Genomic DNA, 27,429 nt, shown 5'->3' with positions numbered 1-27,429 from the left:
CCTCTGGATTTGTAGTCTGGGACTGAGCCACCGAACCACATTTGTGTACTACCATCTGCCAACATATCATTTCAGTATCTCAAACCATTTGTAAAATATGACATATGGATAACTCACTACAGCCAAGTTGTTTGAGCACATGGGTATTGTTTGCACAGATCCATTTTCTTGAGTTTGGAGACAGGTATCTAACACCTCCTAAGTTCAAGGAAAAATCCAATATGTTACCTGTGTTTTACAACCAGCAAATGTAAACTCAAAGTGACTCCAATTTTTAATTGCAAACTATTCAAATGTCTTGCAATGAGGTACGTAACTTCAAAATCTCACAATAACTATGACTATTAACGAAATGATAGGTAGTTCATCGTGGTGCTGATATATGAGGCTATCAGTGGCAAAAAAAATCATAGATAGTTTCTGTAAAATAATAAGAGAAAGACTCTAGAGTACGTGACAGGTGCATACATACATTCTGACAGTGCAACGCACTGGCTGCCTGCTGTGCTGAAGAGGAAGAGGAATGTTTTGTTCGCTCTGGCTATGCATACGGCACATGGTGTAGTGGTTAATAAAAAATAAATGGAGAAGCGAGACCATGAAAAAGGGAAAGAATGAAAAGCAAATCGGACTTTGTATTACAGAAAAGCTATCGGACTTCGTTATTTCGGAAAAGCTATTGTTGGGGTGGTCCTTGTGGCGTTTTTGAGCAAAAGTTAAACCAATTTCCACTACAAAAATTACTGAAAACGAACAGAGAATAACAAAATGTAACTGACAGGGGGAAATGGCGTAGCTTAGAGTTCATTCTTTACCAGGTTAACACGTCTTCTTTCGTGCGGCGTCCAGGTCTTCAAAAATCTCCTTCAATTCTGCGTGAAAAGTCTGCTCCAAAATCTTGCAATCGTCCAGGAATCACTAATTTATACCAAATAAAATCATCTCGATACTGTATGCAATTAAATTTACTTTGCTACTTCCATTCTCCGAATTTCTTAACAACTTCCACAATATGTCTACACATTAAAATCAAACCAAGACTAGCTAATAAGTTTTTTTTAACGTCTCCATCAGATCACGTCTGCCTTAAGCTTCGGCTATCAAGAGACAATAAAGAAACGGATAGAAAAACAAAAAAGAGTTACAATTTTAGTATTTTCTCTGCCGTCGAGCGCTCATACCGCTCTGACAGTATAATTTTTGTGTGAGGGAACGAGTGTAGCGCGGCGAAATTCAAAGTCCCGCTACAATGGCCACTGTGGTCTAGGCTCTCGCTCCCAGCTGCCACTGTGTGCTGTCCCTTTAGATAATGCGAGGATATTCTTCTTGTTGCTTCGAGCCACCTCATGCCACCTGCATTCTACCCCTACATCTGTACTCCGCAAACCACTGTGAGGTGCATGGTAGAGGGTATGTCCTATTTTAACAGTTACCACAGTTTCTTCCCATACCATTCACATATGGAGTGTGAGAAGACTGATTCTTTGAATGTCTCTGTACATGCAGTAATTATTGTAATCTTAACCTCACAATCCCTATGTGAGCGATACATACGGGGTTGTATATTTCTAAAGTAATCATTTAAAGCCTGTTCTTGAAACTTAATTAATAGGCTTTCTTGGGATAGTTTACTACCTTCAAGAGACTCCCAGTTCAGTTCCTTCAGTATCTCTATGACACTCTCCCATGGATTAAACAAATCTGTGACCATTCATGCTCTCCTCCCCTGTATACGTTCAATATCTCATATTAGTCCCAACTGGTACGGGTCACATACACTCGAGCAATATTCTAGAACTGGTCACACGAGTAATTTGTAGGCAATCTCTTTTGCAGACTGATGGTACCCCCCCCATATTCTACCAATAAACTTAAGTCTACCATGTGCTTTACCCACAACTGAACTTATGTGACATATCCCTCAGTGCTACATCCAGGTATTTGTATGAGTTGGCTGATTCCAAAAGTGACTCACTGATATTGTATCAAAGAATTGAAACTCCAGGTAGGAATATCAACAATGTAGAAAAAGACAGATTGCTACTTACCATAAAGAAGACACTTCAAGTTGCATTCAGGCATGGTCAAAAGGCACTCGCATATAGCTTTTGGCCACAGCCTTCAGCAGTAAACACACACACAGGGATGCAAGCAGCAATCTGGAGGGTGTGGGGAAGGGATAGTAGTGTACAGATGGGGAGAGAGATGAACACTGTCTGGTGGAATGTGCAAGGACTAGACTGACAACTGGTGCAGATCAGGTGCTTGTGGGGCAGGGAGGTAGGGAAAGAGGAATAAAAAAGGAGAGGAGCGGGCAAAGAGGGGCAGATGCATTGGCGGAGGGCTGCCGACAAACAGGGTGGGAGACAAGAATGGGGAGGAGGTGATAGGACAGTGGGGGTGGAAACTATTGGGTGGAGGGTGTGGAGACAGTATGTTATCGTGGGTTAAAGTTGGCATAATTATGAGAGCAGAGTGTGTGTTGTAAAGCATAACTCACATCTGCACAGTTCAGAAAAGCAGGCGGTGGAGGGAAGGATTCAGATGGCTCAAGTAGTGAAGCAGCCACTGAAATCAAGGGTGTTACGTTCATCTGCATGTTGTGCCAAAGGGTAGTCTACTTTGCTCTCAGAAACAGTTTGGTGGTGGCCTTTCATCCTGGTAGACAGCTGGTTGCTGGTCATACCAATATAAAAAGCTGTGCAATGACTGCAGCAGAGTTGGTAAATGGCATGGCTACTTTCACAAGTGGCCCGACCTCTGATGGGGTAGGATAAATCTGTGACAGGACTGGAACAGAAAACACTGAATGGGTGAAGTGGGCAGGTTTTGCACCTGTCTTCCACAGGAATATGATCCTTGTGGCAGGGGGTTGAGATTGGGAGTGGTGCAGGGATGGACTAGGATGTTGTGCAGTTGGGTGGGCGACAGAACACCAATTTAGGGGGGGGTTGGGAAGTATCCTGGGTAGAGTATCCCTCATTTCATTTCAGGGCACGATGATAGGTAATCCAAGACCTGGCGTAGGATGTGGTTCAGTTGTTCCAGTATATATATCTAAAAAGAAAGATGATGAAACTTACCAAACAAAAGCGCTGGCAGGTCGATAGACACACAAACAAACACAAACATACACACAAAATTCTAGCTTTCGCAACCAATGGTTGCCTCGTCAGGAAAGAGGGAAGGAGAAGGAAAGACAAAAGGATATGGGTTTTAAGGGAGAGGGTAAGGAGTCATTCCAATCCCGGGAGCGGAAAGACTTACCTTAGGGGGAAAAAAGGACAGGTATACACTCGCACACACACACACATATCCATCCACACATACACAGACACAAGCAGACATTTGTAAAGGCAAAGAGTTTGGGCAGAGATGTCAGTCGGGGCGGATGTACAGAGGCAAAGATGAAGTTGAAAGACAGGTGAGGTATGAGCGGCGGCAAAATGAAATTAGAAATTAGCGGAGATTGAGGCCTGGCGGATAGCGAGAAGAAAGGATATGCTGAAGGGCAAGTTCCCATCTCCGGAGTTCTGACAGGTTGGTGTTAGTGGGAAGTATCCAGATAACCCGGACGGTGTAACACTGTGCCAAGATGTGCTGGCCGTGCACCAAGGCATGTTTAGCCACAGGGTGATCCTCATTACCAACAAACACTGTCTGCCTGTGTCCATTCATGCGAATGGACAGTTTGTTGCTGGTCATTCCCACATAGAACGCTTCACAGTGTAGGCAGGTCAGTTGGTAAATCACGTGGGTGCTTTCACACGTGGCTCTGCCTTTGATCGTGTACACCTTCCGGGTTACAGGACTGGAATAGGTGGTGGTGGGAGGGTGCATGGGACAGGTTTTACACCGGGGGCGGTTACAGGGGTAGGAGCCAGAGGGTAGGGAAGGTGGTTTGGGGATTTCATGGGGTTGCGAAGGTTAGGTGGACGGCGGAAAGACACTCTTGGTGGAGTGGGGAGGATTTCATGAAGGATGGATCTCATTTCAGGGCAGGATTTGAGGAAGTCGTGTCCCTGCTGGAGAGCCACATTCAGAATCTGATCCAGTCCCGGAAAGTATCCTGTCACAAGTGGGGCACTTTTGGGGTTCTTCTGTGGAAGGTTCCGGGTTTTAGGAGATGAGGATGTGGCTCTGGTTATTTGCTTCTGTACCAGGTCGGGAGGGTAGTTACGGGATGCAAAAGCTGTTTTTAGGTTGTTGGTGTAATGGTTCAAGGATTCCGGACTGGAGCAGATTCGTTTGCCACGAAGACCTAGGCTGTAGGGAAGGGACCGTTTGATGTGGAATGGGTGGCAGCTGTCATAATGGAGGTACTGTTGCTTGTTGGTGGGTTTAATGTGGACGGACGTGTGAAGCTGGCCATTGGACAGGTGGAGGTCAACGTCAAGGAAAGTGGCATGGGATTTGGAGTAGGACCAGGTGAATCTGATGGAACCAAAGGAGTTGAGGTTGGAGAGGAAATTCTGGAGTTCTTCTTCACTGTGAGTCCAGATCACGAAAATGTCATCAATAAATCTGTACCAAAATTCGGGTTGGCAGGCCTGGGTAACCAGGAAGGCTTCCTCTAAGCGACCCATGAATAGGTTGGCATACGAGGGGGCCATCCTGGTACCCATGGCTGTTCCCTTTAATTGTTCGTATGTCTGGCCTTCAAAAGTGAAGAAGTTGTGGGTCAGGATGAAGCTGGCTAAGGTAATGAGGAAAGAGGTTTTAGGTAGGGCGGCAGGTGATCGGCGTGAAAGGAAGTGCTCCATTGCAGCGAGGCCCTGGACATGCGGAATATTTGTGTATAAGGAAGTGGCATCAATGGTTACAAGGATGGTTTCCGGGGGTAACAGACTGGGTAGGGATTCCAGGCGTTTGAGAAAGTGGTTGGTGTCTTTGATGAAGGATGGGAGACTGCATGTAATGGGTTGAAGGTGTTGATCTACGTAGGCAGAGATGCGTTCGGTGGGGGCTTGGTAACCAGCTACAATGGGACGGCCGGGATGATTGGGTTTGTGAATTTTGGGAAGAAGGTAGAAGGTAGGGGTGCGGGGTGTTGGTGGGGTCAGGAGGTTGATGGAGTCGGGTGAAAGGTTTTGTAGGGGGCCTAAGGTTCTGAGGATTCCTTGAAGCTCCGCCTGGACATCAGGAATGGGATTGCCTTGGCAAACTTTGTAAGTAGTGTTGTCTGAAAGCTGACGCAGTCCCTCAGCCACATACTCCCGACGATCAAGTACCACAGTTGTGGAACCCTTGTCCGCCGGAAGAATGACGATGGAGTCACTCCAATCCCGGGAGCGGAAAGACCCACCCCAGGGGGAAAAAAGGACAGGTACACACTCGCACACACGCACATATCCATCCACACACACAGACACAAGCAGACATATTTAAAGACAAAGAGTTTGGGCAGAGATGTCAGTCGAGGCAGAAGTGTAGAGGCAAAGAAGTTGTTGAAAGACAGGTGAGGTATGAGTGGCGGCAACTTGAAATTAGCGGAGATTGAGGCCTGGCGGATGACGAGAAGAGAGGATATACTGAAGGGCAAGTTCCCATCTCCGGAGTTCGGATAGGTTGGTGTTGGTGGGAAGTATCCAGATAACCCGGACGGTGTAACACTGTGCCAAGATGTGCTGGCCGTGCACCAAGGCATGTTTAGCCACAGGGTGATCCTCATTACCAACAAACACTGTCTGCCTGTGTCCATTCATGCGAATGGACAGTTTGTTGCTGGTCATTCCCACATAGAATGCGTCACAGTGTAGACAGGTCAGTTGGTAAATCACGTGGGTGCTTTCACACGTGGCTCTGCCTTTGATCGTGTACACCTTCCGGGTTACAGGACTGGAGTAGGTAGTGGTGGGAGGGTGCATGGGACAGGTTTTGCATCGGGGGCGGTTACAAGGATAGGAGCCAGAGGGTAGGGAAGGTGGTTTGGGGATTTCATAGGGATGAACTAACAGGTTACGAAGGTTAGGTGGACGGCGGAAAGACACTCTTGGCGGAGTGGGGAGGATTTCATGAAGGATGGATCTCATTTCAGGGCAGGATTTGAGGAAGTCGTATCCCTGCTGGAGAGCCACATTCAGAGTCTGGTCCAGTCCCGGAAAGTATCCTGTCACAAGTGGGGCACTTTTGTGGTTCTTCTGTGGGGGATTCTGGGTTTGAGGGGACGAGGAAGTGGCTCTGGTTATTTGCTTCTGTACCAGGTCGGGAGGGTAGTTGCGGGATGCGAAAGCTGTTTTCAGGTTGTTGGTGTAATGATTCAGGGATTCCGGACTGGAGCAGATTCGTTTGCCACGAAGACCTAGGCTGTAGGGAAGGGACCGTTTGATGTGGAATGGGTGGCAGCTGTCATAATGGAGGTACTGTTGCTTGTTGGTGGGTTTGATGTGGACAGACGTGTGAAGTTGGCCATTGGACAGGTGGAGGTCAACGTCAAGGAAAGTGGCATGGGATTTGGAGTAGGACCAGGTGAAACTGATGGAACCAAAGGAGTTGAGGTTGGAGAGGAAATTCTGGAGTTCTTCTTCACTGTGAGTCCTGATCATGAAGATGTCATCAATAAATCTGTACCAAACTTTGGGTTGGCAGACTTGGGTAACCAAGAAGGCTTCCTCTAAGCGACCCATGAATAGTTCTGTTAGAACAGCATGCCACCCTCCACCTCAAAAAACTATCCAATCTCCTGGTTTCCCACCTCCGGAAAGGCAACTCACTCACCCTGTTAGAACAGCATGCCACCCTCCACCTCAAAAAACTATCCAATCTCCTGGTTTCCCACCTCCGGAAAGGCAACTCACTCACCCTTCACAACCTTTCCAGCAAACCTCAACCTCCTCTCATTGCACACAAACCCAGTCTCTCCCATCTACTCAATCTCCCACTTCCAGCTCCACTCCCTCCAAAACCTCAAAATTCCGATCAACACAATCTGGAACCACAACACCCTAATTCAGTAGTTAACCTTTCCTCCAAACCTCTCTCCCAATCCGAAACCTCTGTCCTATCCAAAGGCCTCACCTTCAGCCCCACTCCCAGATTCAACCAAACAGCCCTCGTCAAAGATTTACTGTTCTACACTCGTACTCTCTGCTGGAAGTATCACTTTGCCACGAAGAAAAATGATCCTAATCCTACTCCTAATGATCCGACTCCTCAAGACACCATCCAAATTGAACCCTGCCTGGAACAGTTCCGTCCTCCGTCACAGCGGGACCCACCTCCTCTTCCTCAAAATCACCCTCTCCAAACCTTCCAGGAATATCTGACTTCCAGCCTTGCATCTCAATCCTTCTTAAAAAACCTTAATCCTACACCCAACATCACCACTGCTGAAGCCCAGGCTATCCGTGATCTGAAGGCTGACCGATCCATCATCATTCTTCCGGCAGACAAGGGTTCCACGACCGTGGTACTTGATCGTCGGGAGTATGTGGCTGAGGGACTGCGTCAGCTTTCAGACAACACCACATACAAAGTTTGCCAAGGTAACCCCATTCCCGATGTCCAGGCGGAGCTTCAAGGAATCCTCAGAACCTTAGGCCCCCTGCAAAACCTTTCACCTGACTCCATCAACCTCCTGACCCCACCGACACCCCGCACCCCTACCTTCTACCTTCTTCCTAAAATCCACAAACCCAATCATCCCGGCCGCCCCATTGTAGCTGGTTACCAAGCCCCCACAGAACGTATCTCTGCCTACGTAGATCAACACCTTCAACCCATTACATGCAGTCTCCCATCCTTCATCAAGGACACCAACCACTTCCTTGAACGCCTGGAATCCTTACCCAATCTGTTACCCCCGGAAACCATCCTTGTAACCATTGATGCCACGTCCTTATACACAAATATTCCGCACGTCCAGGGCCTCGCTGCGATGGAGCATTTCCTTTCACGCCGATCACCTGCCACCCTACCTAAAACCTCTTTCCTCATCACGTTAGCCAGCTTCATCCTGACCCACAACTTCTTCACTTTTGAAGGCCAGACATACCAACAATTAAAGGGAACAGCCATGGGTACCAGGATGGCCCCCTCGTACGCCAACCTATTCATGGGTCGCTTAGAGGAAGCCTTCTTGGTTACCCAAGTCTGCCAACCCAAAGTTTGGTACAGATTTATTGATGACATCTTCATGATCTGGACTCACAGTGAAGAAGAACTCCAGAATTTCCTCTCCAACCTCAACTCCTTTGGTTCCATCAGTTTCACCTGGTCCTACTCCAAATCCCATGCCACTTTCCTTGACGTTGACCTCCACCTGTCCAATGGCCAACTTCACACGTCTGTCCACATCAAACCCACCAACAAGCAACAGTACCTCCATTATGACAGCTGCCACCCATTCCACATCAAACGGTCCCTTCCCTACAGCCTAGGTCTTCGTGGCAAACGAATCTGCTCCAGTCCGGAATCCCTGAATCATTACACCAACAACCTGAAAACAGCTTTCGCATCCCGCAACTACCCTCCCGACCTGGTACAGAAGCAAATAACCAGAGCCACTTCCTCGTCCCCTCAAACCCAGAATCCCCCACAGAAGAACCACAAAAGTGCCCCACTTGTGACAGGATACTTTCCGGGACTGGACCAGACTCTGAATGTGGCTCTCCAGCAGGGATACGACTTCCTCAAATCCTGCCCTGAAATGAGATCCATCCTTCATGAAATCCTCCCCACTCCGCCAAGAGTGTCTTTCCGCCGTCCACCTAACCTTCGTAACCTGTTAGTTCATCCCTATGAAATCCCCAAACCACCTTCCCTACCCTCTGGCTCCTATCCTTGTAACCGCCCCCGATGCAAAACCTGTCCCATGCACCCTCCCACCACTACCTACTCCAGTCCTGTAACCCGGAAGGTGTACACGATCAAAGGCAGAGCCACGTGTGAAAGCACCCACGTGATTTACCAACTGACCTGTCTACACTGTGACGCATTCTATGTGGGAATGACCAGCAACAAACTGTCCATTCGCATGAATGGACACAGGCAGACAGTGTTTGTTGGTAATGAGGATCACCCTGTGGCTAAACATGCCTTGGTGCACGGCCAGCACATCTTGGCACAGTGTTACACCGTCCGGGTTATCTGGATACTTCCCACCAACACCAACCTATCCGAACTCCGGAGATGGGAACTTGCCCTTCAGTATATCCTCTCTTCTCGTCATCCGCCAGGCCTCAATCTCCGCTAATTTCAAGTTGCCGCCACTCATACCTCACCTGTCTTTCAACAACTTCTTTGCCTCTACACTTCTGCCTCGACTGACATCTCTGCCCAAACTCTTTGTCTTTAAATATGTCTGCTTGTGTCTGTGTGTGTGGATGGATATGTGCGTGTGTGCGAGTGTGTACCTGTCCTTTTTTCCCCCTGGGGTGGGTCTTTCCGCTCCCGGGATTGGAGTGACTCCTTGCCCTCTCCTTTGGAGCCCACTTCCTTTCGTCTTCCCCTCTCCTTCCCTCTTTCCTGGTGGGGCAGCAATTTGTTGCGAAGGCTTGAATTTTGTGTGTGTGTTTGTGTGTCTATCGACCTGCCAGCGTTTTTGTTCGGTGGGTCACCTCATCTTTGTATTTTTTTTATATATATATATATATATATATATATATATATATATATATATATATATATATATATATATATATATATATATATATATAATGGAAGGAAACATTCCACGTGGGAAAAATTATATATAAATACAAAGATGGGGTGACTTGCCGAACAGGAACGCTGGCAGGTCGATGGACACACAAGCAAGCACAAACATGCACACGGGGTTCAAGCTTTCGCGACAAATTGTTGCCTCGTCGGGGGGGGAGGGGGGGAGAGGGGAGGACGAGGGGAGGTGGGTTTTGAAGGAGAGGGTGGGGAGTCGTTCCAGTCCCGGGAGCGGAGGGACTTACCTTGGGGGGAGGAAGGGACAGGTGTGCACTCGCACACACGCGCATGTCCATCCGCACGTGCAGACGCAGGCAGACATATTTAAAGACAATATGTCTGCTTGTGTCTGTATGTGTGGATGGATATGTGCGTGTGTGCGAGTGTATACCTGTCCTTTTTTCCCCCTAAGGTAAGTCTTTCCGCTCCCGGGATTGGAATGACTCCTTACCCTCTCCTTTAAAACCCACTTCCTTTCGTCTTCCCCTCTCCTTCCCTCTTTCCTGATGAGGCAACAATTTGTTGCGAAAGCTTGAATTTTGTGTGTATGTTTGTGTGTCTATCGACCTGCCAGCGTTTTTGTTCGGTAAGTCACCTCATCTTTGTATTTATATATAATTTTTCCCACGTGGAATGTTTCCTTCCATTATATATATATATATATATATATATATATATATATATATATATATATAGAGAGAGAGAGAGAGAGAGAGAGAGAGAGAGAGCTATTACAAATGATTGAAGCGATTTCATAAATTCACTGTAGCTCCATTCCTTGACATATGGTCACGACACACTACAGATACGTAGAAAAACTCATAAAGTTTTGTTCGGCTGAAGCCGCACATCAGATTTTTGCCGCTCGAGAGCGTAGTGAGATAAAATGGCGACAGGAGCCGAGAAAGCGTATGTCGTACTTGAAATGCACTCACATCAGTCAGTCATAACAGTGCAATGACACTTCAGGACGAAGTTCAACAAAGATCCACCAACTGCTAACTCCATTCGGCGCTGGTATGCGCAGTTTAAAGCTTCTGGATGCCTCTGTAAGAGGAAATCAATGGGTCGGCCTGCAGTGAGTGAAGAAACGATTGAACGTGTGCGGGCAAGTTTCACGCGTAGCGGCGGAAGTCGACGAATAAAGCAAGCAGGGAGCTAAACGTACCACAGCCGACGGTTTGGAAAATCTTACGGAAAAGGCTAAAGCAGAAGTATTTCTTAAACAGGAGATTGGAAAACCGATGGATCGGTCGTGGTGGAGATCATGATCAACAATTCATGTCATGGCCTCCACGCTCTCCCGACTTAACCCCATGCGATTTCTTTCTGTGGGGTTATGTGAAAGATTCAGTGTTTAAACCTCCTCTGCCAAGAAACGTGCCAGAACTGCGAGCTCGCATCAACGATGCTTTCGAACTCATGATGGGGACATGCTGCGCCGAGTGTGGGAGGAACTTGATTATCGGCTTGATGTCTGCCGAATCACTAAAGGGGCACATATTGAACATTTGTGAATGCCTAAAAAAACTTTTTGAGTTTTTGTATGTGTGTGCAAAGCATTGTGAAAATATCTCAAATAATAAAGTTATTGTAGAGCTGTGAAATCGCTTCAGTCATTTGATACAAAGATGTGACTTACCATACCAAAATTCAAGCTTTCGCAACAAACTGTTGCCTCATCAGGAAAGAGGGAAGGAGAGGGAAAGACGAAAAGAAGTGGGTTTCAAGGGAGAGGGTAAGGAGTCATTCCAATCCCGGGAGCGGAAAGACTTACCTTAGGGGGAAAAAAGGACGGGTACACACTCGCACGCGCACACACACACATATCCATCCACACATATGCAGACACAAGCAGACATATCAAAATTTTTAAATATATTTTTCCCGTGTGGAATGTTTCCCTATATATATATATATATATATATATAAAAAAAAACAAAGATGTCACTTACCAAATGAAAGTGCTGGCAGGTCGACAGACACACAAACATACACACAAAATTCAAGCTTTCGCAACAAACTGTTGCCTCATCAGGAAAGAGGGAAGGAGAAGGAAAGACGAAAGGATGTGGGTTTTAAAGGAGAGGGTAAGGAGTCATTCCAATCCCGGGAGCGGAAAGACTTACCTTAGGGGGAAAAAAGGACGGGTATACACTCGCACACACACACATATCCGTCCATATATATCCATATCCATATGTGTGTGTGTGTGCGCGAGTGTATACCTGTCCTTTTTTCCCCCTAAGGTAAGTCTTTCCGCTCCCGGGATTGGAATGACTCCTTACCCTCTCCTTTAAAACCCACATCCTTTCGTCTTTCCTTCTCTTTCCCTCTTTCCTGATGAGGCAACAGTTTGTTGCGAAAGCTTGAATTTTGTGTGTATGTTTGTGTTTGTTTGTGTGTCTGTCGACCTGCCAGCACTTTCATTTGGCAAGTCACATCAACTTTGTTTTTAGATATATATTTCCTACGTGGAATGTTTCCCTCTATTATAACCATATATATATATATATATATATATATATATATATATATATATATATATATATATATATATATATATATATAAAAAACAAAGATGATGTGACCTACCCAACGAAAGCGCTGGCAGGTCGATAGACACACAAACAAACACACACACACAAAATTCAAGCTTTTGCAACCCACGGTTGCTCCATCAGGAAAGAGGGAAGGAGAGAAAAAGACGAAAGGATGTGGGCCTCAAGGAAGAGGGCAAGGAGTCATTCCAATCCCGGGAGCGGAAAGACCCACCCTAGGGGGAAAAAAGGACAGGTATACACTCGCGCACACACACCCATATCCATCCGCACATACACAGACACAAGCAGACATTTGTCTTTACAAATGTCCGCCCGCGTCCATGCACGTGCGGATGGACACGGGCGTGTGTGCAAGCGTACACCCGTCCCTCCCTCCCCCCCAAGGCAAGTCCCCCCGCTCCCGGGACTGGAGCAGTCTCCCATCCTTCATCAAAGACACCATCCACTTTCTCGAATGCCTGGAATCCTTACCCAATCTGTTACCCCCGGAAACCATCCTTGTAACCACTGATGCCACTTCCTTACACACAAATATTCTGCACGTCCAGGGCCTCGCTGCGATGGAGCACTTCCTTTTACGCCGATCACCTGCCACCCTACCTAAAACCTCTTTCCTCATTACCTTAGCCAGCTTCATCCTGACCCACAACTTCTTCACTTTTGAAGGCCAGACATACGAACAATTAAAGGGAACAGCCATGGGTACCAGGATGGCCCCCTCATACGCCAACCTATTCATGGGTCGCTTAGAGGAAGCCTTCTTGGTTAACCAGGCCTGCCAACCCAAAGTTTGGTACAGATTTATTGATGACATCTTCATGATCTGGACTCACACTGAAGAAGAACTCCAGAACTTCGTCTCCAACCTCAACTCCTTTGGTTCCATCAGATTCACCTTGTCCTACTCCAAATCCCATGCCACTTTCCTTGACATTGACCTCCATCTGTCCAATGGCCAGCTTCACACGTCCGTCCACATCAAACCCACCAACAAGCAACAGTACCTCCATTATGACAGCTGCCACCCATTCCACATCAAACGGTTCCTTCCCTACAGCCTAGGTCTTCGTGGCAAACGAATCTGCTCCAGTCCGGAATCCCTGAACCATTACACCAACCACCTGAAAACAGCTTTCGCATCCCACAACTACCCTCCCGACCTGGTACAGAAGCAAATACCCAGAGCCACTTCCTCATCCCCTCAAACCCAGAACCTCCCACAGAAGAACCACAAAAGTGCCCCACTTGTGACAGGATACTTTCCGGGACTGGATCAGTCTCTGAATGTGGCTCTCCAGCAGGGATACAACTTTCTCAAATCCTGCCCTGAAATGAGATCCATCCTTCACGAAATCCTCCCCACTCCACCAAGTGTCTTTCCGCCATCCACCTAACCTTCGTAACCTCTTGGTTCATCCCTATGAAATCCCCAAACCACCTTCCCTTCCCTCTGGCTCCTACCCTTGTAACCGCCCCCGGTGTAAAACCTGTCCCATGCACCCTCCCACCACCACCTACTCCAGTCCTGTAACCCGGAAGGTGTACACGATCAAAGGCAGAGCCATGTGTGAAAGCACCCACGTGATTTACCAACTCACCTGCCTACACTGTGAAGCTTTCTATGTGGGAATGACCAACAACAAACTGTCCTTTGGCATGAATGGACACAGGCAGACAGTGTTTGTTGGTAATGAGGATCACCCTGTGGCTAAACAAACCTTGGTGCACGGCCAGCACATCTTCGCACAGTGTTACACCGTCTGGGTTATCTGGATACTTCCCACTAACACCAACCTGTCAGAACTCCGGAGATGGGAACTTGCCCTTCAGTATATCCTCTCTTCTCGTTATCCGCCAGGCCTCAACCTCCGCTAATTTCAAGTTGCCGCCGCTCATACCTCACCTGTCTTCCAACATCTTTGCCTCTGTACTTCCACCTCGACTGACATCTCTGCACAAACTCTTTGCCTTTGCAAATGTCTGCTTGTGTCTGTGTGTGTGCGGATGGATGTGTGTGTGAGTGTATGCCTGTTTTTTTTTTTCCCCCTAGGGAGGGTCTTTCCGCTCCCGGGATTGGAATGACTCCTTGCCCTCTCCCTTGAGGCCCACATCCTTTCGTCGTTCCCTCTTTTCTGATGAAGCAACCGTGGGTAGCGAAAGCTTGAATTTTGTGTGTATGTTTGTGTGTCTATCGACCTGCCAACGCTTTCGTTGGGTAAGTCACATCATCTTTGTTTTTATATATATATATATATATATATATATATATATATATATATATATATATAATTTTTCCCACGTGGAATGTTTCCTTCCATTATATATATATATATATATATATATATATATATAAAAAAATAGAGGGAAACATTCCACGTGGGAAAAATATAAAAACAAAGATGATGTGACTTACCATACGAAAGCGCTGGCAGGTCGATAGAAACACAAACAAACACATACATACACACAAAATTCAAGCTTTCGCAACAAACTGTTGCCTCATCAGGAAAGAGGGAAAGACGAAAGGATGTGGGTTTTAAGGGAGAGGGTAAGGAGTCATTCCAATCCCGGGAGCGGTAAGACTTACCTTAGGGGGAAAAAAGGACAGGTATCCACTCGCTCACACACACATATCCATCTGCACATACACAGACACAAGCAGACATTTGTAAAGGCAAAGGAATGACTCCTTGCCCTCTCCCTTGAGGCCCACATCCTTTCGTCTTTCCCTCTCCTTCCCTCTTTCCTGATGAGGCAACAGTTTGTTGCGAAAGCTTGAATTTTGTGTGTATGTATGTGTCTGTTTGTGTCTCTATCGACCTGCCAGCGCTTTCGTTTGGTAAGTCACATCATCTTTGTTTTTAGATATATTTTCCCACGTGGAATGTTTCCCTCTATTTTTATATATCAATATAATAGAGGAAAACATTCCATGTGGGAAAAAATATATATTAAAACAGAGATAAGGTGACTTACCGAACGAAAGCGCTGGCAGGTCGATAGACACACAAACAAACACAAACATACACACAAAATTCTAGCTTTCGCAACCAACGGTTGCCTCATCAGGAAAGAGGGAAGGAGAGGGAAAGACGAAAGGATGTGGGTTTTAAGGGAGAGGGTAAGGAGTCATTCCAATCCCGGGAGCGGAAAGACTTACCTTAGGGGAAAAAAAGGACAGGTATACACTCGCACACACACACATATCCATCCACACACACAGACACAAGCAGACATATTTAAAGACAAAGAGTTTGGGCAGAGATGTCAGTCGAGGCGGAAGTATAGAGGCAAAGAAGTTGTTGAAAGACAGGTGAGGTATGAGAGGCGGCAACTTGAAATTAGCGGAGATTGAGGCCTGGCGGATAACGAGAAGACTGACATCTCTGCCCAAACTCTTTGTCTTTAAATATGTCTGCTTGTGTCTGTATGTGTGGATGGATATGTGTGTGTGTGTGCGCGCGAGTGTATACCTGTCCTTTTTTCCCCCTAAGGTAAGTCTTTCCGCTCCCGGGATTGGAATGACTCCTTACCCTCTCCCTTACAACCCACATCCTTTCGTCTTTCCCTCTCCTTCCCTCTTTCCTGATGAGGCAACCGTTGGTTGCGAAAGCTAGAATTTTGTGTGTATGTTTGTGTGTCTATCGACCTGCCAGCGCTTTCGTTCAGTAAGTCACCTCATCTCTGTTAAAGGTGATGTGACTTACCCAACGAAAGCGCTGGCAGGTTGGGTTGCGAAAGCTCGAAATTTGTGTGTGTGTGTCATTCCATGTCAAATCATTACCTCACCCACTTAGATTTTGTTGAAAGTTGGTATACTTATAGTGGGCACTGAGACTAAGAAAAATACCAAATTTCAATCTTTTGTCTCAAACCATTCCTCAAATATGGCTATGTAAACTTTTCAAAAACCAGCCAAAAAATGTGTGAACGGACTTTTTTAAAGTTATCCTAGGAGTCGCCCTAATTGAGCTAAAGAACTGGGAAAGGTGTCATTTTGCAGTATTTTGCATGCTCTTTCCAGGGATATACAACAAAACGTAGCTTCTAATTAATAACCTTTTTTCAAAATCCTGATTAATATTTTGATTTAATTTTAATTTTTTTACAAAAAGTACATAATTGAAAATTTTCCAAATATTTCTGTAACTACTTCATACTATTGTAAATCACATGGCAAAATATAAATCTGGGATGATGATGGGTTCATTGTTAAAAAAAGTTATACTGGACTCTTGTTTTTCACTAACGGCCCTAGTTTGACCAAATTGACCTTTAACAAACAGGAATTTCTTTAAAATATACTGAAAGGTAAGTAAAAAAAGTATTAGAAATATCAAAACATCACCTTATTAAACCAAAAGTAATCAGCATATTTTATAATTAAGTTGATTCTGTACATAGCTAAATTTAACACAATAGGTACTAACAATAATTTTGAAACACCTTTCTATAAAATATACATTAACACTAACCTGAGACAAAAGTTAAGTTTTGAGTTGAAAGCAGTTTCCCAATAAATTATCTTGGAATTTCACATATTACATTTTAATAAAGCTGACTGGGTTTGTTTTACATCACTTTCATTAAGAATGTATGTTCTCCCTGTTTTAGTAAATGGGTTCACTTTTGTGAGAACATCCACAACTGACACCCACAGGACATCTGCATGTGCAGGATAAGAGAATGACTTAGCTGGTCCCCATGGATGAAGAAAAGTTCTTTTCACTTCATCAAGTTCTCCGTTTTTTTCTAAAATGTATCCAAGCCACCAGTTTCTGGCATATGCAGTGGTGACATAGCCTGATACATCTTGTAACTTCAGTTTGTCTGGTGATGTAGTTCCTTCCCTCTCCCAACTCTGCATATCACCTGAGAAGTATTTGACTATTAATTTTGATGTAGTGTTGGGAATGAAAGCGTGAAATTGCTGTGTTCCTTTGATTGTCAATGCATCTTCAAGTCGGCTTTTTAAGAATATTTCTGAAGTAGCGTAGTCTTCTTGAGTGGAATATGCAAAATCAACATTTGTGGTATTATCTACTGCCCACTCTAATAGATCTCGTGCGGTTTGGATGTGATTTTGGTATGGCCATTGCAAAGTTGCATGAGCTGCCAGTCTCTTTACTGAGCCCCCTACTCCATCACAAGGCCCTTTCCCATGTGCTGTGGCTGAAAAGTGCCACTCAGCTTTTATGTTGAAGTCTTCCTCATGAAGGCACAGGTTCAGGAAGTTTTTCTTATTTTTATACTGAGCGGCAGAACTGTCAGAATAATAGTATATCTTTTTTGGAATTTTTTGAAATTTATTTGTTAGATATGAAATTAGCTTCTTTTGAAAGGTGTAAACTGCAGTTGTATTGTGCTCCAGGCAATCAGAAACAATGACAAAGCTCATATGCTCAATTTTGTCTTCCTGTTTGTAATATATAACAAAAGGATGAATGGTAATCTGTTTTCTTGTCCAGTGGAAACTCTGAGCTTCGTCCTGTAGAACTATACTACAATTTTCTGAAAAATCACGTATGACAACAAATTCAGATTCCATAAGGTTTTCCTTGTGGAATGTTCGTTGTTACTTGGCAATGAAGTCATGCCGAATCAAAGTTGACATCTTACTACAAAATAAATCTATGAATTCTTCAGAAGTTTTCTGAACAATTTCCAGATTACATCGGTCAACTGACATCCACTGTCGGAACTGAACTTGTTCAATCAAGTTTTCATGAAAAGAGTCTTTTAAAATTTTACGTATGACAGTTTCTCCTGAGTAGTATTCACAGTTTCCCATGTTGCAATCAACTGATGATCGGTTGCAAAGCATTTTTGCAATGCACAGCTTATAATTGTTTAAGCTGCTGTTTGTTACTGTATTTAGTTTGGCATTTTCTATCATTAACGTTTTGTTTTGGTGAGATGTGCACACGCAGACAATGTGTGTGCCCCTCCGGCCAGCTAATACACAATGTTTTGGTCTCAACTCAGCAAATTTATAGAAACCTATTTTTATGTTAGCAAACTTATCTTTAAAATGCTTGTAAGCTTCTTTAAGGTTACACAATATAAGTCTTTTTGTTTTATTTCCACTTGTTTCTGTAATTGTCACACAATCTTTAATACCTGGCATTGCCCTACTAACTTCATCATTTTCATAATATGAATGTACAGTTTTGACAGTTTCTGTTGGTAAACACTTCCCTGGTTTTGGGTTTGGACCTTCCATGAATCCTTTCTCTTTCAAAATTTTTTTGGACTGCTGAACAATGAAATTAGGAGCATTAAATTCCCTCATTATTTTCCTGACACTACACTTTTCAGGTAAACTTGTAAAATCATTAGTTTTTTTGCTCTGCTTATAGAATTTTTAAAGTTTCTTTTAAGATTTTCAAGAACGGATTCATCAGTATCAGTATCTGATGAAGAAGTTTCAGGAGAAACAAAAAGTTTGTGTGTCATTGATGAGATTTTCTTCACTTTTGATTTGGCGTAATGCCTAGTTTTCTCTTGTCAATTGGGGACTCACCTAGTTCTTGAAGTGTTGTATTAAATGTTTTAACAGCTACTGAAGTTGGAGTGATGTCAGGGTCATGGTCTCGGATGATTATCTCTGATCCAGAAGATTCTTCTTCAACACTTTCATCACTGATGGGCTCTGGTGTATTTTTCAATTTGGTTACATCTTTCCTACATTTATCACAAATCTTTGGCACCACTTGGTATTTGAGGAAATAATTTGGGCATCCATGTTGTGACATTTCTCAGTTGTTTTCTGTCTCTAATAAAATGATTTGACTTCTTCAATGGATTACAACACTGGACTCTTACAGCACTGCACTTTTTACTTGGTTCCATATTTATACAAAAACCACTTATAAACTGTCCTCCAATGTCTAGATTTACTTGAAAATGAACTATTAAATATAATAGATAGAGACTGGTCAACACAAAGGTAACCATTGATTTGCACCAAAACCACAGTGCACAATAATGCTGTAGGCACACAAAGCCTTAGAAGGTAACAATGCAGACTACATCATCTCAACAATGGCTCCAGTCTCTGAATTATTGTAAGACATCAAGCCCTATGTATACAGTCCTCTACTGACGTACTACCTTAATAGTCAGTTTGGTCAAACTAGGGCCGTTAATGAAAAACAAGTCCGGAATAATTTTTTTATTTAACAATGAACCCATCATCATCCCACATTTCAATTTTGCCATGTGATTAACAACAGTGTGAAGTAGTTATGGAAATATTTCGAAAATTTTCAATTATTTACTTTTGTAAAAAAACTAAATCAAAATATTAATTACCATTTTGAAAAAAGTTATTAATTAGAAGCTATGTTTTTTTGTCTATCACTGGAAAGAGCATGAAAAATGCTGCAAAATGACACCTTTCCCAGTACTCTAACTCAATTAGGGCAGCTCCTAGGGCAGTTTAAAAAAATGTCCGTTCACACATTTATAGCCAGTTTTTGAAAAGTTTACATGACCATATTTCAGGAATGGTTTGAGGTAAAAAATTGAAATTTGGTATTTTTCTTAGTTTCAGCCATAAGTATACAAACTTTCAGCAAAATCTAAGACGCTGAGGTAAAATTTTTATTAAAAATGTGTTGATTTTACATGGAATGACTCATGTGTGTTTCTGTTTGTTATTGTTTCTATCAACGTACCAATGCTTTCGTTTGGTAAGTTTATATATATATATATATATATATATATATATATATATATATATATATATATATATATATATGTGTGTGTGTGTGTGTGTGTGTGCGCGCGCGCGCGCGCGCGAGTGTATACCCGTCCTTTTTTCCCCCTAAGGTAAGTCTTTCCGCTCCCGGGATTGGAATGACTCCTTACCCTCTCCCTTAAAACCCACATCCTTTCGTCTTTCCCTCTCCTTCCTTCTTTCCTGATGAGGCAACAGTTTGTTGCGAAAGCTTGAATTTTGTGTGTATGTTTGTGTGTCTGTCGACCTGCCAGCACTTTCATTTGGTAAGTCACATCTTTGTTTTTAGATATATTTTTCTACGTGGAATGTTTCCCTCTATATATATATATATATATATATATATATATATATATATATATATATATATATATATATATATATATGTTTGTGTTCGTTTGTGTGTCTGTCGACCAGCCAGCACTTTCATTTGGTAAGTCACATCATCTTTGTTTTTATATAAACATTCCACGCGGGAAAAATATATTTAAAAACAAAGATGATGTGACTTACCATACGAAAATGCAGGCAGGTCAATAGAAACACAAACAGCCACATACATACACACAAAATTCAAGCATTCGCAACAAACTGTTGCCTCATCAGGAAAGAGGGAAGGAGAGGGAAAGACGATAGGAAGTGGGTTTTAAGGGAGAGGGTAAGGAGTCATTCCAATCCCGGGAGTGGAAAGACTTACCTTAGGGGAAAAAAAGGACGGGTATACACTCGCGCACACACACAATAATATCCATCCACACATATACAGACACAAGCAGACAAATTTAAAGACAAAGAGTTTGGGCAGAGATGTCAGTCGAGGCGGAAGTACAGAGGCAAAGATGTTGTTGAAAGACAGGTGAGGTATGAGCGGCGGCAACTTGAAATTAGCGGAGGTTGAGGCCTGGCGGATAACGAGAAGAGAGGATATACTGAAGGGCAAGTTCCCATCTCCGGAGTTCTGACAGGTTGGTGTTAGTGGGAAGTATCCAGATAACCCAGACGGTGTAACACTGTGCGAAGATGTGCTGGCCGTGCACCAAGGTTTGTTTAGCCACAGGGTGATCCTCATTACCAACAAACACTGTCTGCCTGTGTCCATTCATGCCAATGGATAGTTTGTTGCTGGTCATTCCCACATAGAAAGCTTCACAGTGTAGGCAGGTCAGTTGGTAAATCACGTGGGTGCTTTCACAAGTGGCTCTGCCTTTGATCGTGTACACCTTCCGGGTTCCAGGACTGGAGTAGGTGGTGGTGGGAGGGCGCAAGGGACAGGTTTTACACCGGAGGCGGTTACAAGGGAAGGGAAGGTGGTTTGGGAATTTCATAGGGATGAACCAAGAGGTTACGAAGGTTAGTTGGACGGTGGAAAGACACTCTTGGAGGAGTGAGGAGGATTTCGTGAAGGATGGATCTCATTTCAGGGCAGGATTTGAGGAAGTTGTATCCCTGCTGGAGAGCCACATTCAGAGACTGATACAGGTCCTGAAAGTATCCTGTCACAAGTGGGGCACTTTTGTGGTTCTTCTGTGGGAGGTTCTGGGTTTGAGGGGATGAGGAAGTGGCTCTGGGTATTTGCTTCTGTACCAGTTTGGGAGGGTAGTTGCGGGATGCGATAGCTGTTTTCAGGTTGTTGGTGTAATGGTTCAGGGATTCCGGACTGGAGCAGATTCGTTTGCCACGAAGACCTAGGCTGTAGGGAAGGGACCGTTTGATATGGAATGGGTGGCAGCTGTCATAATGGAGATACTGTTGCTTGTTGATGGGTTTGATGTGGACGGATGTGTGAAGCTGGCCATTGGACAGATGGAGGTCAATGTCAAGGAAAGTGGCATGGGATTTGGAGTAGGACAAGGTGAATCTGATGGAACCAAAGGAGTTGAGGTTGGAGAGGAAAATCTGGAGTAGTTGTTCACTGTGAAGCCAGATCGTGAAGATGTCATCAATAAATCTGTACCAAAGTTTTGGTTGGCAGGCCTGGGTAACCAAGGAGGCTTCCTCGTGAGTCAAAGCAGATGGGTGGAATCAGATGCTTCTGTAATGCCCCATGGGTCAACCAAAGGCACCAGTTGTGAGTAATAATCACTTTGCACTTGTCTTAAGTTTCGAATGTATGATGGAGATAGCAGCAGAAGTAAAATCTGGTCCTGTGTCATTCCTGGACAGTTCAGTCATAAGTGCGTTGCTCACAAAACTACAGTGTAATAGTGAACACGCACATGATTTTGGCTATGGTGGCAGACCAATCCACGACATGGTCCCATGTCTCAAACACAGCCACAAGAAAAGTGAAATTCATTTTACTTTTCATTTCTGGAATCAACATGGAAACTGCAAGGCTCACAGGTTAGTTAAGTAGTGGACCCCCCCCCCCCCCATAAATCTTGGTTGTTGTGACAGACTCATCCGTAATGCAGCTCCAGGTCTCAGTTGGGTTGGTCACAATTTGGTTGCGAGTTGGCAAAGCTAACAAATGTAAAAGTGGAAAATCTGGTTGTGGTAACAAATTGACTGGTAGCAAAGCGTAATTTTTACATCTGCTCCATACCAAAAAATGTAAAGGGGGGGGGGGGGGGGTGTCCAATATGTAACTTTTACCAGCCCACATGACACTGATGTCTAAAATGGAACACTTATGAGCAGAGGTTACTATGCAATGATCAATTTATACAACAGTACTGGAACTGGTTTGGAGAACAGACTGCCTCCATTAAGTTCTAGAACACAAGATGATACAGAAAGCATGGACAGTTCTACAATATTCTATGGAAAGAATAGGATAATTCTATAATATAAATCTGTTGCTCTAAATACTAGCAAGTGACAATAATAATGCACTTGATAGCACATAAGAGTGAGTCTGCTTGCAAGACATGATTAGGGAAAAAATGAGAACTTTAAATCAGTGTAGACCCTAAGAAGGCTAATATGGCCCTTCTTTCAGCAAACCTGCCAACAGTTCCACTCAATTTCCGGGACTAGTGCAGCAGGGGATACAACCCGTCGGCTTTGGACAATGACGTCACAAGTGGCCAATCGAGAAGCGATTCTTCTTAGTGTTGTAGCCCCCTTCAGTGGCTGATAAGTGTTTTTAGCTTAAGAAAAAAAAAATCTCACGAGATAGAATAAACAGATCCACTTTATTAAGCAATCAGTAAAAAAACGAAACTGAAACATAACAGCAAAAGCGAAAATGGTAAACTGCTCTCTGGCGGCTTGTGACGTCCTTGTCCAAAGCCGACGGGTTGTATCCCCTGCTGCACTAGACCCCAATTTCCTATGGTGGAGCCTATAATTTAATATAGAAAGCGACGTACTGTGCAAATTAGCTTCCATCATTTACGAAAAGCGGTACTATAGCAGATCACATAACGAATTCTGACATGCGCTCTTTCTGTCAAACATATTTCTACTGAGACGCAACTTCCGACTCCATAAATTATGCATGCTCGGGTTACAGAGCATAAGAATAACAAAGTTAAACATAGGTACAGTAAAGGCAACGTACGTCTACCCGTACAAAACGTAAATGTTCGTGAGAGTAGATTTTTAGACTACATTTAATTCATTTCTTCCACAATAATGTCCATAGCAAATACTTTCATAGATAAAAACGACGTAGAAAGATTGCAATAGATCTTACAAGTAAGATAATGAAATTTCACCACTTAACAACTTTTACAGTCGCATGCATACATCGTCCTATCAACTTCACTCTTCTAACACCAGCATAAGCCCAAACAAAACAATCTATAACTTCTCTAACATGTACTGACCGCAACATTTTCGGCACACAGTGTTTTTAAGGAATGTTGGCCCCACAAATTTTTCAGTCCATTCGTTAGCAGTGTCTTCTGGTCTACAGTCTTCATGGTTTGGACGTCGATAGCACAAGACTTATAATACAGTTTTTATTCGCACTACCAGCTACACACATCAACCACGACAAACACACGTGCGCACACTGACTACAAACAAACCAAAGATAATACGCGACGCCACAACTCTTAATACGCCAAAGGTTGGTAATAAACTTGCACGACGTCAAGGCTGATCTTACAAGCTTCCAAAACTTTCATTTGCGTATTTCTACCATTGGAACCTGCGTCAAGGATTTTTTTTTCATATATCATTCTTGGACCCTCATCTTAGGGCACAGTGCAGACTAATGAGAACTTCACATCTTCATGAAGGGCACAGTGCAGACTAATGAGAACTTCACATCTTTATGAAGTTTTGACACTGTCTGTTGTTGTAATCTAAGGGAGGTTTCGGACTTAATTTTATTTGGATTTCCGGAAGAAGACCAAGTGTTGAACAGTTTTGCGTATACCTCCCTGTTAATTCCCAGCAGTCAATTGGATTTAATCTTCCTCTGCGCGCACTACATTGACTCGTGCTGAAAGGCTGTAAATGTCGAAGTAGATGCTTTTCTCCAAACTGCAACGTGACGATACTTCAATGTCAATTTTATTTATTTGTTTATTGTGACTTCCTTTCATCCCAATAGCAAAGAGTGACTAGGATATGGTATAAATCAGTATTATCACAATATTTGCCGGTCCATACAATACATTATTATTGCTTCATGATAAAAATCGTAGCAGCTAACGTTACATCATAATACATGAGCAGAAATAATAATATTTGTGTTAAAAGAAAAGAAAAAAATTCCTTGACGTCTATATTTATGCGCTGCTCCATGACTCTGCTGTCAATACCTTTATTCTTGGCTTGTATGTAACTTCTGTGTTTCTTTCAGTAAATGTGTTTTTCTTCGTATTCAGGGTGTAATTATAAAGTTAATAAAACAATTTCTTGCCTTTAAAATAATATTTTTCATCAGGTTATGGGCCCAGTACACGTGTAAAGGGCAAACAACATAGTTTAATTAAAACAATATTTGAAATGAGCCTATGTCTCTAAAGAAACATGACTGCTAGCGGTGATTATAAGGTCAGCGTTGATAAGCTTGAAGGACCTGAGGACTGGGCCAAATGGAAATGGCATATTTCTACGGTGCTGCGTTCATATGGGCTAGAAGATATTATTAACGGTACACATGAACGTGTAGAGTTGCCGCAAGATGCGACAAGTGCACAAAAAGAAGCGTATGTGGAATGGCACAAGGACGACGTAAAGGCAGCAAGTCTTATAGCAAGTGCGCTATGTAAAACTGTTGCAGAACTCCTCTTAATGTGCAAGAATGCTAAAGAAATCTGGGACAAAATACGCGCCCGATTTGAACGTAGCAGTACTCAGCGTTTGAATATGTTGATTGAAACATTTTTCCGTGTTAAACGTGATGAAACGGAAGATATTAGTGCACATGTGGCCAAACTGCAAAAGTTATTTGTAGACCTGAACGATGAATTAGCAAAACATGAAGAAAATACGCTACCTGAAAGAATCTTAAATGGTGGAATTTTGTCTACACTGGGAAAAGACTACGACAATTTTAAGGGTCTCTGGGATACGATACCGACAGAAAAGCAAAGCTTGAATTTATTGATTGAAAAACTCTGTACTATTGAACTGCGTGAACAAGGCATTAATGGAAGTGCAGCTTTTGTCGTTTCTAAAACAAGAAAACGGCAAAAAAGTAATCAGCAAGTAAAGATGACGAAGTCACAATTAAAACAGAAGTTTCCGCGTAATACATGCAAACAATTAGGTCACTGGGCAGCATAGTGTCCACAGAACACTCGTGACAGCAATAAAAGAAAATACACTCCTGGAAATTGAAATAAGAACACCGTGAATTCATTGTCCCAGGAAGCGGAAACTTTATTGACACATTCCTGGGGTCAGATACATCACATGATCACACTGACAGAACCACAGGCACATAGACACAGGCAACAGAGCATGCACAATGTCGGCACTAGTATAGTGTATATCCACCTTTCGCAGCAATGCAGGCTGCTATTCTCCCATGGAGACGATCGTAGAGATGCTGGATGTAGTCCTGTGGAACGGCTTGCCATGCCATTTCCACCTGACGCCTCAGTTGGACCAGCGTTCGTGCTGGACGTGCAGACCGCGTGAGACGACGCTTCATCCAGTCCCAAACATGCTCAATGGGGGACAGATCCGGAGATCTTGCTGGCCAGGGTAGTTGACTTACACCTTCTAGAGCACGTTGGGTGGCACGGGATACATGCGGACGTGCATTGTCCTGTTAGAACAGCGAGTTCCCTTGCCGGTCTAGGAATGGTAGAACGATGGGTTCGATGACGGTTTGGATGTACCGTGCACTATTCAGTGTCCCCTCGACGATCACCAGTGGTGTACGGCCAGTGTAGGAGATCGCTCCCCACACCATGATGCTGGGTGTTGGCCCTGTGTGCCTCGGTCGTATGCAGTCCTGATTGTGGCGCTCACCTGCACGGCGCCAAACACGCATACGACCATCATTGGCACCAAGGCAGAAGCGACTCCCATCGCTGAAGACGACACGTCTCCATTCGTCCCTCCATTCACGCCTGTCGCGACACCACTGGAGGTGGTCTGCACGATGTTGGGGCGTGAGCGGAAGACGGCCTAACGGTGTGCGGGACCGTAGCCCAGCTTCATGGAGACGGTTGCGAATGGTCCTCGCCGATACCCCAGGAGCAACAGTGTCCCTAATTTGCTGGGAAGTGGCGGTGCGGTCCCCTACGGCACTGCGTAGGATCCTACGGTCTTGGCGTGCATCCGTGCGTCGCTGCGGTCCGGTCCCAGGTCGACGGGCACGTGCACCTTCCGCCGACCACTGGCGACAACATCGATGTACTGTGGAGACCTCACGCCCCACGTGTTGAGCAATTCGGCGGTACGTCCACCCGGCCTTCCGCATGCCCACTATACGCCCTCGCTCAAAGTCCGTCAACTGCACATGCGGTTCACGTCCACGCTGTCGCGGCATGCTACCAGTGTTAAAGACTGCGATGGAGCTCCGTATGCCACGGCAAACTGGCTGACACTGACGGCGGCGGTGCACAAATGCTGCGCAGCTAGCGCCATTCGACGGCCAACACCGCGGTTCCTGGTGTGTCCGCTGTGCCGTGCGTGTGATCATTGCTTGTACAGCCCTCTCGCAGTGTCCGGAGCAAGTATGGTGGGTCTGACACACTGGTGTCAATGTGTTCTTTTTTCCATTTCCAGGAGTGTAGAAGAAGCGAGAAAGTGAACACGCTGCATTTACTTCATACGCTATGGGTGTGTGTACCAGTAATCACAGTGACCCAAATAAATGGTATTGCGACAGTGGCGCTACAAATCATATCACTCCCAACAAATAGTATTTTGTTTCGTATAGTGAATTTGATGTTCCTCAAGTAATTTCAATGGGAAAACAAGATGTCAAAATGTGTGCGTATGGTCAAGGAACAGTTTACATCCAAATTCGACGAAACAATAAATGGTACAATGCTAGAATGGACAATGTTTTGTATGTCCCTGACGCAAGTGTTAACCTGTTATCTGTGA

General features: G+C 44.2%; 2 protein-coding genes across 2 annotated transcripts in view; one reads left to right on the top strand and one right to left on the bottom strand.

The window, feature by feature from the left end:
* LOC124711511 (midasin-like) overlaps positions 1-23,905 on the bottom strand; it is an 80,717-nt gene extending 56,812 nt beyond the window's left edge. Inside the window, exon 1 of the mRNA XM_047241625.1 lies at positions 23,736-23,905. Coding sequence (XP_047097581.1) covers positions 23,736-23,831 — 96 coding nt within the window. The 5' untranslated portion in view covers positions 23,832-23,905. The remainder of the gene's footprint in view (positions 1-23,735) is intronic.
* Positions 23,906-24,891: 986 nt separating this feature from the next.
* Positions 24,892-25,650, top strand: LOC124711510. Its single transcript, XM_047241624.1, has one exon. The coding sequence runs from the start codon at positions 24,892-24,894 to the stop codon at positions 25,648-25,650; it is 759 nt and encodes a 252-aa protein (XP_047097580.1).
* The last annotated feature ends 1,779 nt before the right edge of the window (positions 25,651-27,429 follow it).

The sequence above is a fragment of the Schistocerca piceifrons genome, chromosome 8, assembly GCF_021461385.2.
Source record: "Schistocerca piceifrons isolate TAMUIC-IGC-003096 chromosome 8, iqSchPice1.1, whole genome shotgun sequence".
Taxonomy (NCBI): Eukaryota; Metazoa; Arthropoda; class Insecta; order Orthoptera; family Acrididae; genus Schistocerca; species Schistocerca piceifrons.
Note: the sequence above shows the minus strand (reverse complement) of the source record. Positions and strands in the feature narration are given on the sequence as shown.